The sequence below is a fragment of the Denticeps clupeoides genome, chromosome 5 (assembly GCF_900700375.1).
Source record: "Denticeps clupeoides chromosome 5, fDenClu1.1, whole genome shotgun sequence".
Lineage (NCBI taxonomy): Eukaryota > Metazoa > Chordata > Actinopteri > Clupeiformes > Denticipitidae > Denticeps > Denticeps clupeoides.
Genome location: NC_041711.1, coordinates 12,699,200 through 12,713,487, shown reverse-complemented (window position 1 = coordinate 12,713,487; position 14,288 = coordinate 12,699,200). Strand labels below are relative to the sequence as shown.

The 14,288-nt window shown below is 42.0% G+C and overlaps 1 protein-coding gene across 2 annotated transcripts in view; it reads right to left on the bottom strand.

The window, feature by feature from the left end:
- Window positions 1-5,412: 5,412 nt before the first annotated feature.
- Window positions 5,413-14,288, bottom strand: part of nphs1 (NPHS1 adhesion molecule, nephrin) — a 56,675-nt gene continuing 47,799 nt past the window's right edge. For both annotated transcript variants that reach the window (XM_028980589.1, XM_028980590.1), the window contains 9 exons: window positions 13,678-13,789; window positions 12,940-13,118; window positions 12,552-12,608; window positions 12,019-12,144; window positions 11,362-11,407; window positions 7,651-7,777; window positions 7,027-7,099; window positions 5,803-5,960; window positions 5,413-5,652 (listed from right to left, as the gene is read on the bottom strand). In XM_028980589.1, coding sequence (XP_028836422.1) covers window positions 5,554-5,652; window positions 5,803-5,960; window positions 7,027-7,099; window positions 7,651-7,777; window positions 11,362-11,407; window positions 12,019-12,144; window positions 12,552-12,608; window positions 12,940-13,118; window positions 13,678-13,789 — 977 coding nt within the window. In that variant the 3' untranslated portion in view covers window positions 5,413-5,553. The remainder of the gene's footprint in view (window positions 5,653-5,802; window positions 5,961-7,026; window positions 7,100-7,650; window positions 7,778-11,361; window positions 11,408-12,018; window positions 12,145-12,551; window positions 12,609-12,939; window positions 13,119-13,677; window positions 13,790-14,288) is intronic.

The window sequence follows — 14,288 nt, the reverse complement described above, 5'->3', positions numbered from 1 at the left end:
TGCACAATATATAGAAGAGATGACAATAAAGGTTACTTGAACTTGAACTTGAACAATGTTACGCAGTTATGTATGTGCTAGTGCAGTTATGTAATGACTACTGATAAAATATGTGTTTAATGTATACATTCAATAATTTGCCTCAGCCATGCTATTATAGGTCAGATTCAGAAATAAATGATTGATCAGGGTATTGTGTAAACATGACCATTGGATGATAATGGATTAAATGTGTATTTAAAAAGATTATTCACGCGCACACTGTCAAAATGTATGACCCAGTGTCATATACATCAGCAAAAATAACTTTCATGACACATTCCAGATGGAAGAATGCAGGTTACTGGAGGTGGTAGCACTTTAACAAAGTCTTTGGCCCAGACAACATGAAAAAATACAAACACATAAAAGAAACCTACAAAGTTAGACCTGTGACTGAGGCTGCCGATGATTATTTTTGCACCGTTTTGTAATTTGTAGCCTTGATTACAGAAGCGTGTCTTGGTTTTCTTTTACAATGTGCCCATATTGCTCAATATGCTTAACATTGTTAAGCTTGTCAATTTACAACTGATTAACCGATTCTCATAGGTCATGGTAGAGAGAGTCTTTACTAGTCTCTGATGGAAACTGCGCTGTGCGTTTATTACCAGCTGTGAATGGAACGCCGAACATCTTTCTCCACACCCCTGTACTCCACGGCAGCAAAAAGGTGTGATTCAATTGAACGTGAAAAGTGCAGAAAATCAGATAAATGCCTCTCGTGGTACTCAGCCTAATGGTCGGCGGTTCGGCACTCTTAATCAGCGATGCAGACAGCGTGGTGCAGTGCTCCTCCAGCACTTTTGTTAATACAGGCAACACATGCGGCACACAGAGCCTTTAAGCCCATTAAAAGCATTAATATTTAAACAAGTTCACTGGGGTCTTTTGGTTTTGGAAATCATTCCGATCTCTGCTTATCAAATATTAAACATAAAGCCAAAAACTCTTCAGCCTTAGAAAGGAGTTTGAATTAATAGAGGGAAAAAAGACAATTTTCTGTGGCTTTACCCTGTAAAAACCAGAGCAGGAGGGGTTATCATGCATTAAACGGTAAACACGTTCACTCAACCCTTTATCGGGGAGCGTATGCATATGCTGTGTGAGTGACATTTATTTCCATCAGCTCAGTAAAAAAAAACAAAAATAACAAAATTTAGTAAAAGTTTAAAATACCATCATTATTGTGCATGGAGAGAATGTCACTTGGGTGTCTCAAAAAAAGATTATTTTCATACTGTGCTGGCTTGTAAGATCTGTAATGTCTTTATGGCTTGTGACTGTTTATGGATTTAGAATTTGTAAAAGAAATAATAATAATTATTGGCATCATTGCAGCTGCATACATACTGCACGGTGGGTGTGTCTCGCTCTGCTTAATAGAGCCAAATTGAGTGGCAAGCGTGTTGTGTAATTGGTGTAGCTGTGTCGGTGTGCGGGCAGCTCTGAGTAAGAAATGCGTGGCTGCTTTCACGCAGCAAATTCAGCCGCACCTGCTCCGTCACGTGACGCGCGGAACTTGTTTTGCGCATCATGAACTCCATTAGACGCGTGAACCCTTGGGCCTGGAGATCAGCGTCTGAACTCTTAAGCACATCTTGGTTCTTTCATTTCAAATTGCTTTTATCCTCAGCGTCCCAAGTTAATGAAGGCTTTCGCCTCCAGCTAAATGAAGAACCGCATTAAATTGTGAACTAAATTTGGCTTTTTATTATGACAGTTACGGCTGAAATGGATTTTTTTTTTTTGCTTTCATTTGAATCTCATCCTCATAAATGAAGGGTGCTTTTGTGTTGTAAGAACACCTACTCTGAAAGTGCTCAAAAAAAAAAAGAGAGAGCAGAGAAGAAACACAGACCTTTGACTTGGAGCTGTCAGACTGCCAAATGAAGTGATTGGTGTCTCTGTCTTCCTTCTGATTGAGAACCGGGGGGGAGGGACCTTATTTTATATCTCATCTGACGCTTTGTGATAAGAAAAAACGAGAAGAGTCCATCAGCACTGTACTGCTCAGTGCAGTAGTGATGCATGCACGTGTGAAGATAATACCTTCCATTGCACGGAATGGTCTGATGACAGAGCAGAAGAAGAGGAAGTAACGGGAGGGGGTGGGTGGAAATGTTGTATGTCTGCTAACCCTTTTTGTTAATGATGTAATTTTCTGCCCCTGTAAATAGTAGTTTATCAGACTCGTTCGTAATGGCCCTGAGTTGGGATAATTCACTAAGTAATTCCCCCACGTCGGAGATCACTGGGGAGCCGTGTTCCCAAAACAACAGCAACAAAAAAAAATCCCATTAGATTTCTGAAGAAAACACACCCTGTAGCACACACACACACACACACACACACACACTGTGTGCACATGTATATCGGTTATTTATACACCAGACGAGCATGAAAACTCGTGCCTGCAAGTGATTGGTTATGCAACTGTGTGTGTGTGTGTGTGTGTGCTGTGTGTCTTATGTTTAAGAAATTACCACCCAAAAGGGAAGAGGAGGAAGTGGCGAGGGATCGTGCCATACCTTGTTATCAGACATCGCTCCACCATAGAAACAAGCAGCAGGAACTGCTCTTTGTTTTTGTTTACCGGTTATGACAATAAAAGGCCGTGCTTCAAAATTCTTCACCTTAATTCTAGTACTTACGTCATCCTCACTGTGTCCGGTGCAACAATTTAACGCATCCTTTGCAGGAAGTGAAATGGTTTGAGAGAAGTCGATGCTTAATGGCTTACTAATGAGTGTAGATTTTTAACCAATTACGTTTTATTTCAGTTCACTATTGCGGCGGCAGGTTCATGTTATATGATCACAAAAGACAAAAATTGTCTTTTCTAAAATAGATTGAGGGTCTGACCCTCAAAGAAATCTGAATTTGCATGTAGATGCAAACATTTATCTTTGTAATATTTTAAGTATTTATTTTTCTGAATTCTGAATTGAAAAAAAAATCCTACTCTTTTACTCACGCATCCTAGGATGGTGCCCCCACCCCCCAACACACACACAAACACAGAAAATTCTATCACACCTATGGACAATTTTGAGTCTCCAATCCAAATACTGTGGGACAGTGGGAGGAATGTGAAGAACCCAGAGAAAGTGTGCACCACTGTAAAGATTTATAAACTTATTTCTGACCTTTGACCTCAGCATCTGATGTAGGAGGAGCTAATAAGACTACTTTTATTGCGGCTTTTGCAAGAGCTCGGCCCACCCCTGTACAGCCAAACATGAACAGATGCTTTGTTCATCAGTGGACTTCACTATTGTGCATAGAAAACATTACTGCCTGCTGAAAATAGATTCAAAGATTTATTTATTCTTGTGAAAAGCAAGGTTGCTACACAGTTGCCAAAAAAAAAAATGAAAGTCAATTTCCCAGAATGAACATTTTCATCACTTGAACTAGAATTGCTGTTGTTAGAAAAATCTCAGAGCATATATTTTGCACACTTTTCATTTGTGCAGTCAAACAATCCATTATGCATTTAATAATGATTTTTTTATTACTTCTTATTTAAGATGGTATTTTAAAGCCTCCCACACTGCACTCATACTGGGCACAGTCTTTATTATTAAAAGAGAAATTGATTTTTATATCCCTCATTCTGCCTTTTAACCTATGTTGCATTGCAATAATGAATTACAAATGTTTCCACCTCCTTGGAAAGGTAAATATTAACTGTAGAGGGTTGTGACTAAAAATGGTAATGGGGTGTTATTAAATATTCCTGTGAAAATGTCTATTAAAATGTATTGTCTATAGTAACATTCCCTTAGCAATGATGTCTTCATTCTAAACATTTTATAAACATACTTCATTTAATAGATTGATTCTCATGGTGAGGCCATTCAGTTCAATCAGATCAATTTACCTAGTTCAGCATTACACGGCATGTTCAGCCATTAATGAATTTTGTTGCTCAGCAACAGATGCTCTGTACTTGTGTTTTGGTTAAACTACATTGTATAACGTACCTTATATTTTAATTTAACCTAGTGTAACATATGTTGAAATATGCCTTTATAAATGTTTAGTTATGCTTATGATTGGACTTCATTTAATTTGGTGATGTTTTTTATTAAACACACTTGCCCACAGCCTGAAAGAAGTACATTATAACATTTCATGGGAACTAGACCAATCAGACAAGCAATTCATCTTAACTTCCTGTAGCAGCATGTTGAGGCGTAGCTGTGAATCCTTGAAGAGCCACCATGTTTACGGCTGTGCTGGAAAAGCTGTAGGTCTTCATCCAGCTCTGTGTGTCTCAGTCTGAGGGTCTTCTATTGTGAACTTTTCTTCTCTGCATGGCTCCGACACTGATTTACAGCTTTATCTGATCTGACTTAACTGGCCATTCCCTTTTTTTCAGCCCAGATGTATTTTTTAAAAGAACTCGGCGTTCAGCAATATTCTTTTGAATTTTGTTAACCCTGTGCTATATTTGATTATGAATCACAACAGTGTACCTCCCATGCATCTGCACTAAAGTAACGTTCATGGAAAATAAATCAAAGACAAAAAAAAACCAAACCCCTCTGGCTGGAATTATATATCACTCTCGAAAGAAGAAGGGGATAAAAAAATGGTGTAGAATTGTCCCTCTGATATCTTTCCAAACATTGTGAGATGATAGAGGCTTGAAGAAAAGAGGATTATGGGCCAGCTGTACCCACAATTCTACCTTCAAACACAATGCCACAGTCAATTAGCACTAAAAACCATGCATCTTGTCAGGCGTCACCTCAGGCGGCAATAAATACATGAAGCGGCAGAGAGGGAAGGTGTGGGAGGATTTCCAGTCTCTGTCAGTCCTAGAGGCACGAGGGGGCATGCAGGCACGAGGATGAAGGTGTGGGATATGGGGGGTTTCGGTGGTCAACCTGACAGGCTGAGGCGGTGATGGAGAGATACCGAGGAAGACAGGGAGCATCAAGGTCAAACATCTCAGCACCCCGTCGTCCGCCTGCATCTACTCACACCTCCTCTTATCAAACAGCAGAGGGACGGAAAAGGACTTCATTGATTGCTGTTTACTTCCTACAAACACGTTGCTGCATCTGCATTGTGACCTCATCCAGACGGCCTCCTCACCCTTCCTCTGTCTGAGCTCCATGTGTAGTGTGAGCTCTAGGCTTTCAACATCTTCAGGTCAAGGAGTGTCAGAGTCCCGTCGCCCCCCCTGTGGCGTTCCATAATCCCCATAAAGAAATGTTTCATGGTTCTGTGATCTCGTTTATACTGAGGACACCAGAATGCAGTCTGGTACTGAATCTCAAAAAAGTCTCAGAATGTTGGTAAAAATGGATCTCTATAAATGATTGTGCTATTTGGATCAAAAAATAACAAAAACAACACTTATAATAATATTAATAATAATAATCTCTTTTGAAATCCTAAACAGCCATCCTAAAATGCTAATATATTATACAATACTACATAGATATTAGATATCATTTTTGAAACATGAAATGCAAGGTAAATGATTATTAAGACTTTTTAAACAAGCTCTCCCCTCAGCTCAAATGGTATGTCTGGAAGTCTTGTCTCGATTCTTTGATAATTTGTGGATCCATGTTTCAGGTCCACCCTTTGGTCCTGTTGGGAAATGGCACCATTTCAAAACCTTATAGACATGACCACATATAAAAATATTCCTAAAATATGATTGAGTGGCTCAGAATTACACAGACTACAGGCTGCAGTAGAGGAGCATTAAAATCCTGCCCTGCTGTGGTTTCCACTGACCTGAGAGGACGAGGCTGCCACCTGCCTTCTTCTCCACTGGTCAGGAAAAGCTGAACGTGGGCTGACAGGCGATAGAGGAAATTTCACCATATCCTGGTGCAGCCTCCAGTCTTGTACCTCCTCATATTCATGGCCAACAGGCTCCACAGGGTACCTGCCTACGTGGATTGGAGGCAGGACACATTGTTATAAACTGGACCCCAATCGCAACTCATTTTAAAAAACGATTTGAACTCACAAAGCATATTTACACTTCATAATAATTTAAGTCATTCAGATTCATTTAATTAATTATATCACTGAGCGCTTGATTTAGTTCCAAGAACTTAATCGTTAGCCATTAGACATAATGGAACACAGACAGTTGGGAGGAAAACAACTCACACCTTTAAGTGTTTTATACCCATAATTCCACAGCACAAATCCAATCAACCCAGCAGATATTTTTTTGCATATTCATTCTAAGGGTTTCCCTAGTAACATATGTATAGGTTACTCCTAATCCATTAAATAATTTTATTTAATGAATAAAATCTCACAAATATATCTTTTATGTATATAGTGCCATATTTTTTTTTTACAACTCACATTCACCTTTTTTACAAAGTAATTAGAATGTGTCGTAATGCTGTACTAGAAAGAGAGGCTTACTTTATGTAGTAAACACAAAATAGCTTAAATATAATTGATCATTTGAGGTGTGTATTCGGGGTCTGTCCTCTGGAGTTTGTTCTCTTGCTTGAACTGAACATCTCTGCTCAGTTCAGCGCTTTGTTTGCCCTTCTCGTTTTCACCTTATTTGATTTAGTTGCTTCACCGTGTTGTCAGCTTTCATTGTCTTTGTGTTGTGCATCCTTCACCCTCATAGCAACACAAGCCTCCCATTCTTTCCAATTGTATAGTACTTGTGTAATTTTGCAGAATTAGCAGCATTTCCCACAGTCTGCTCAGCACACTCTAGATCTTAAATGTCACAATCGTCACTTTATGAATATTGGAACATTATATAGGAAAGGCTTGATTTTTACAGATGATAGCACATGCTGCGAAACCATTATAAAATTTGAATTGCGTGTTGCGTCATTCAAAAACACAGAGTTATGGCGACAAGGCTATAATTTTCTTTGCAACACTTTAATCTGCCATTAAGAAAAGAAAATTCAGAGCATGATAAGCATTTCTAAGCGATTTCTTTTAAGACAGCAGTGAATGAAACCTTCTTACCCTCTAGACTCTCCAGGTGGGTGTACAGGGAGGGCTGGAAGTCTTCAGTGGGCAAGTAGTAATGCGAACTCTCCTGTTAAAAATCAGGCATGCGTGGTAAAGCCACGCGCCCAGCTCACCTTGCCCTGGGCCATTAACAATTTTTCACACTGACATAACAAAAGGACAAAAACCACAGAAAGTAATTAACTGTCAGGTGATGAACAAAGAGAAAAAAGTTTTTTAGGGGTATGCGCATAATTTATTTAGACACAGATAATCAGACTTCTGCTGATTAACTCAACACTTGGTGACATATGGTTACCTGGGGAAAATTCTCATAGTGTTTCATGTTTTTATGCATATTTTAGGTCCAATGGGCTGTGCCACCTTTTGGGCAATTTATTTCAGAGCATCAGTGAGTTATTTCATGCTATTCAACTGGAATCTAGTTAATCTAGCTTTTTAATCAGAAATCTCTTTTGAAGCGGCTGTTGTACACCGTTTGACAAACACCCACTTCATTTTGCTATTTTCATTCATCCTCCCCTTTTGCCCTTCCTGTTCGTGTTCTTTTATTCTGATTTCTCTTCTCTTGCACACAGCTGTCACCATTGTCACTGCTCCCCCCTTCCCGGCTCTCACCGCTCCGTAGGCCTCGTAGGCGCTGCTCTCGGTTTCAGAGGCGCTTTCGATGAGAAGTGTGCGCTGTGCCATGGCGTTGATGAGCTGATCAGCGCTGGCGTATCTGTTTGAACCGCTCACGGTGGACCTGCATGGAGCACACGGTGGGTAAGTAATCGACCGACCCGTCTCTGCAACCTAGATATCAGAGCGTGCAGCATGCATGGGACACACATCGCATATGTCACAATGACAACTGGCACTTGGACTGCTCAAGGTATGCAGCTCATAGAGCTGATAGTAATACCAGCGGACAGGACGCTTTCACTGTTCCATTTTAGCTCCCTTATGGAACAATTTGTGAGAAACCAATTTTCATTTCATTTTCTTTTGTAAAATGTATAAAAAAAGGACATGTTGGGATGTTGAAATGAAGTTTTATGATTTGAAAATCCTTTTTGACGTATTTTAAATGGAATACACTACAATTTTACTCTTTTATTACAAAGCCACACTTTTGTAACGCATGCAGAATGAGGCCTTGCATCGTCTTGCTGAAATAAGCAGGGACGTCCCTGAAAAAGAAGTTGCTTGGGTGGCAGCATATGTTGCTTTAAAACCTGTATGTGCCTTTCAGCATTAATGGTACCTTCACAGATGTGCAAGTTAGCCATGCCATAGGCAGTAACACACCCCCATTGCATCACAGATCCTGGCTTATGAACTTTGCGATTATAACAATCTGGATAGTCCTCTTCCTCTATGGCACCGAGAACACAACGTCCATAACTTCCTAGACAATTTGAAATGTGGACTTGTCAGACGTCAGCACACTGTTCCACCTTGCGTCAGTCCATCTCAGGTGAGGTATATATGGCTAATATGGCTCAGGTATATTGCTTTACGCTTTGCATGCTAGAGTTTTAACTTGCACTTGTAGAAAAACTGTGTTAAATGACAATGTATTTTTTTTAGTTTTCCTGAGCCCACATGGTAATGTCCTTTACAGCATGATATTGTTCTGGAAGTCTGAGTATTCCTTAACTTCCCCAGTCTTTTGCTGCCCCTGTCCAGCTTTTTTGGAATGTGTTGCAGGCATCAAATTCAAAACGACTGAAACAATACAGTTTATCAGGTTGAACATTAGATGTTTGTACTGTATTCAATTGAATATAGGTTGAAAAGGATTTGCAAATCATTTTACTTACGACCCCTAGCAAGATGTGGGTTATTCATGGGAAAGGTACTTCCTGTGGGGAGAAGGTGTTGGAAGATGACACCTTCGAACTAGTCGCTCAAACCCCAGCAGAGAATGCTGAGGGAGAGCGAGAGGCATATAGAGAGAGAAGGGCGAGAACAGCAAAGAAGACTGGTGGGATCCTGAATAAGACGGTGCACCCCACCTTTGTTCAGCTCTCCAGCTTTAGCTGGAATGGCTGTGATGGCTGTCAAAGCCTGCACTTGGCTTCATCAAGCCAGCTTCATCGGGCAGAGGTTGGCCTAGCGGGTAAGGTAACAAACCCGTAATCGGAAGGTTGCTGGTTTGAATCCTGAAACGGCAAGGTGCCTTGATCCCTTTGGTTAAGGTACCATCTGCCCACTGCCCACTGATCACCAAGGGTGTTGGTTAAATGCAGAGGACACATTTTGTTGTGTCACTGTGTGCTGTGCTTGTTGTGCATCATAATCTCTGCACTTTCACTTTCTGGAACTCCTCTCATTCTAGCACCTTGATGCCACACCTAGGATTCTGCGGGGTTGGCTCCGCCTCCATTGGTTCACTTCGCCTCCACTTCAATTCTCTTGTAGGTTTGTGAATGTTTCAAAGATCTGCATGACATGGTGAAGACTTTTAAAAACCAACAGTTCAACTGTCACATGATGGGAAGTGGGAAGATCAAAATCACCTCTACTCAACTTCTACGAAAGAAAGCACGATTGTTTTGTCTGTCCTCCAACGTTTTTCTTCTCTGCTCAATATTAATTTTTCTATTCAAGTGCCAATACTGGCAGATGTTTCAGTTTGTAGGCTGACCCGCTCTTGTACATTAAGTAAGCAATACTCATTAACTCATTTTCTACACTCCTGCAATTGGGTTCCTTGTATTGCTAACAGTTTCATTCTGCTTCTGTCAAAGTCATATTCGGCCGTGACTACAACAAACAAAGAAACCCGTGGGCATATCGAGCTTTACATCTATACTAAGGTGCTGACACTCGTAGGAACTAAAACCGACTCCTTTATGATATAAATATGCCGCAACGGCAAACTGCACTGACAATTTCAACGCCCATGGCGAAGCCCACCAAGAAGTGAAGAGGGCTCAGATCTCAGGTAAAAGGCCACAAGGAGCAGCCCGATGAGCCTGGGCGTTAGTGAGCGGGATCCCAAAGCGAGCTCTCCTTGCTCTGAGCCACTGACCACTGACCCTAATGTGGTTCTCTGGGGGCTCATATAAACCTTCCTTGACGCGCAGTAATGAAGGGAGAAGGCGTTCATCGCCCACAGCTGGATGACCTGGTGTCACGCTGGTCCTCATGCACAGCACAGCACAGCCACCTCTGAGAGCCAGAGGTTGGAGAGACGAACACGAGGAGGGTTCAGGCACACAAGTGAGGATTGCAGTAAATCAGACACTGTTTGTAGGCTTTACACTGGCATTAATACAAAATATTTTAATTAAGCAGCAGTCTTAAACATTTGAGATACAAGATGCATTTTATATTTTTCATCCTCACTCTTCTGCATTCAGGCAGAAAGTAAAACACCTCCTATGCATTTCTATAACAGTCCTGGGGAAGATCGATGTCTGTATATTTCAAAAAGCCTTCTGCAACTTCAGGACTTTTCTATGGTGATGCACCAAAGTGAAAACTGAAATTATTTACTGCTGCATTTGAGGTTGATCATGCCACAAGCCAAACAGGCATATGCCTAGAGTGCCACTGTCTGTAGTGGCATCAAACTGAATACAATTTATCATTAATAAATTATATTCATTAGTATTAATTAGTTTCACCAGAATGGTTATTGTTTTTTCTGTTAATCTATTCCCCATTTTTTACAATGTGCGCTACAGCCTTGACCGTTCAGTATGTTTCCATGAAGGGTTTAGTTTAGCTACAGTTAAAGCTCAAATTGAATGTTTAACGTCTGACTGTAATTATATAGATGCTGATAGTACAGCGCATTCCCAGTAGACCAATAACACCACAGACCAAAACTGCACACAAACCATGTGGATCAATGAATGGGAGAGCTTTACATGTAAAATTAATTCTGAAGGCAAATGCTGCTGCTTCCAGATCAAAGTCTAAATGTAAATGTACTGACAGAGGACCCAGTTAACTAGGTCAGCTATTCTAGTCCAGTCCAGTCATGTAGTATCACAATCTGGTCCCTCATTGCTTTTGAAGTCCAGTCAAGTAGAGCTTTATTGTCATCTTGGCCACATTAATTACAGCATTAAAGAAAATGGAATAAAAACCTTCACGACCAAAGACAACAGCACAATCAGACACACCAACAGTGAGGATGGTGCTCAGGATCCAGATTCTGGTTTCAGCTGTCGTTTGACCTGTCAGTGGTTTTAATGCTCTGGCTGATCGTGATTTCTAGTGAAGGGGAACACGAGTAGGTGCTGGCGTTCCGTCCCATAATGCGTATTTGATGTGTGTTGCTTTTACCTACGCTGGTGGTCTGACTCAGAGCAGCAGATTAGCGGGACTCACCCCTCCCCATCACTCTTCTTCCCCGCCGAACCGCTGCCGGTGCCCTCTGGAAGAGAGCGGGAGAAGATGTGGGGGGGGGGGGAGACTGGCTTAAGAATCGAGGGAAAGAAGGGCATTATTTACCGAAAGAAAGCGAGGGAGAGAAAGTAAAACAGGTCACAGGCAGGAGGAGGTGGGGAAGCTAAACTTAAAGAAGAGACGAGAGGTTGGGGGTGGGGAGAGAGAGATAGGGAGCGAGAGAGGACACTCGTAGGTGAGATGAGAAGCAGACAGACAGGGGGCTGACAGCTTGAGGGAAGGGGAAAAGGCAAGGGGTAGACAGATTTAGGGAGAGAGCGAGGGAGCAAGGAGCGACAAATGAAAATGAGTGAGATGAGGGGGGGAGGCGGGGAAAGCTGACAGCCACTAAAGGAAGCAGAGGAGGAGAGGCGGCAGGGAGATGCATGCAGAGGTACGAAACAAAAAAAAAGAAAAGAAAAGCAGGACGAGATCGAGATGTGAGGGGTGAAAAGCGATAGATGAAGACAGAGAAAAGGAGACAGATGGAAGAAGTGACAGTCACATTAGGATTCAGACAGTTTTTGGAGCTCCTCACCTCGGGTTTGACAAATGCTTCAGAGGCGTGTAGTCAACCAGTATAAAAACTAGCAGTCTTACCTGCCAGGCTCCGCCCCTTTGTCCTCTTTATGAACAGGAAGAAGCCTAAAGAGTTAAAGCCAAACAGAAGTGCCACGCCCGCCACCGCCAGCACCACCGTGAGGTAGATGGGCAGACCATACAACCCTATGAACAGAACAAAGCTTTAGACACAGCAGCGCAAAGAAATAATAGTCAGCAAAGTCATAATAGGAATACTTTCCCTCGTTATGTGCACATTTTACGATGTAACTAAAATAAAACATCAATATTTTATTCAGGACAATGCCACCATTTATTATCTTTATTATAATTTCATTTGAAAGCCAAGTCGAGGAAGTCCTTTTTTTCACCCTTTCTCCAGGTAGGTAAACAATTACAGCATTCAGCGAGATATAATTTATGATTAAACGCCCACAGTATTAGTACTTAGAGCGAGGAGAGAAGAGAGGGAGAGCATCCATTAAGATGATTTAGCCTAATGAGGCAACTATACAAATACAGTCACCCAGCGCTGGCGACTAATGAGCTGAAGGGGGGGGGTTGTACGCTGCCTTTTGGGGCTGAGTCATCATCTGTTGGTGGGTCCTCCCCCGCAGCTGGGTCCTTTTCTGTTTTAAGGGAGAGAGGAGAGGCCATTCATCAGCAGGACCAAGGAGCACCAACATCTCCAGTCGCAAAAAAGCTGAGCACGGAACATTCATGTTTGAAAAATAACACTCGCAGGGTTCAGTTGCTGGGCAAATAATTGTCTTAATAAAGTTGTTGGCGTTACACCGGTTCTTCGCTGGGAAATGGATCGGTGTGCAGCGCTGTGCATAAATTGTAAAACACGCATTTAACACGGTAACAAAATATCCGCAAATCCTTACAATTGCCTTAGTGAAAGATTAATCGCCACACCCAAACAGGATCAGGGACCATTCCATGCACCATACTGACCCGTGGTGGCCGTGACGACTGCGTTATTATCAGCATAGCTGCTCTCTCCCATGTTATTGAGGGCGTTGACGGAGAAGTTGTACGTGGTGGCGGGCAAGAGGCTGGTGACTCTGAAGCTGGTGGCCTTGGGTGGGAACACGTCCACGTACTGGTAACTGGTGGATCCTTCCCAGTAGTACCTGTGACATGGTTTATTATTATTATTAATTTCTTATATATAAATCTTACAGCAGAAAAATGATGATTGACATTATTTATACAACTGCGGACTGAATGCACATCCGCCGAGGTAGAAAGGCCCCCTCTACACACGAGCCCAGCACAACTCCTAGGACCTTGCTTTTATGCCCTTCGAGTGATAATTCTGACTCTCCATACAAGGTTCATATGACATAGGACTCTCTTGACCTTTTATGTTTCCTACCAGTGGGGGCTAAACACTAAAAAAAATGGTGATCCCAAAAATATCTGCTTCTGACTGCATGTCTTGTGAGAGCTTCTGTACTTCTTGTGTATGTATGATAGTTTAAATCTTAAAGTTACCTGTTAATCATGCCATAGAGTCAAACTCTCAAACACATGTGTAGCAACATACCTTTACAGTCCACAGAATTCCACAATTCCACAGAAACGTGCACAAAACAGCCCAAACTATCTGGAAAGTAGTTAACATGCTCAAATATGAACTGCATGTCCAAGGCCTGCTCCCCCAGCGCGCTGTGAAACAAGTACGCTCACCTTACACGAAATTTCTGTGTCAGGCCTCCGTCAAACCCTGGCATCCATTCCAGCGTAGCCGAGTTATGGGTGACACCCACTAGCCTGAAATCTGAAGGGGGGTCAGGCCGATCTGACAGAGATAGCGGAGAAAGAGAGAATGAGTCAAAGGCACATTTGACCCCTGCTTCACCCACGCGAAACACACGAATCGAGGCGTTGGATTAAAGTTGTGGAAAACCGGGAGGGAGCTGGTTTATCTCAGTTTGACTGGGTCGGCTAAATTATGCGTAATTATCCACGGGGCTCTCAGGATGCAGGGTGCAGCGGGGTCATCCTCGTTTCTATCCTCCACTCCTCTAACATCCCGCCAAAGGAAGAAGCCAAATCAGCCTTTCTTTCAGCTCCACGGCCTTCTGATGATAAGGAGCATATCAAATTTATTATCACTGCGTCAGATTAATTATGAATATTCACAGCGGCAAAAAGTAAATAAATAAACAAGTGAACAAGAGGGAATATTGGATTGTATTTTACGGTTTTTATGGTGAACATTAAATGTGTCTGCGTGAGACCAGGGGCAAGTGCGTTGATAGAGGTTTGGCGAGATGATGCCCCTGCACAGCTGGAGG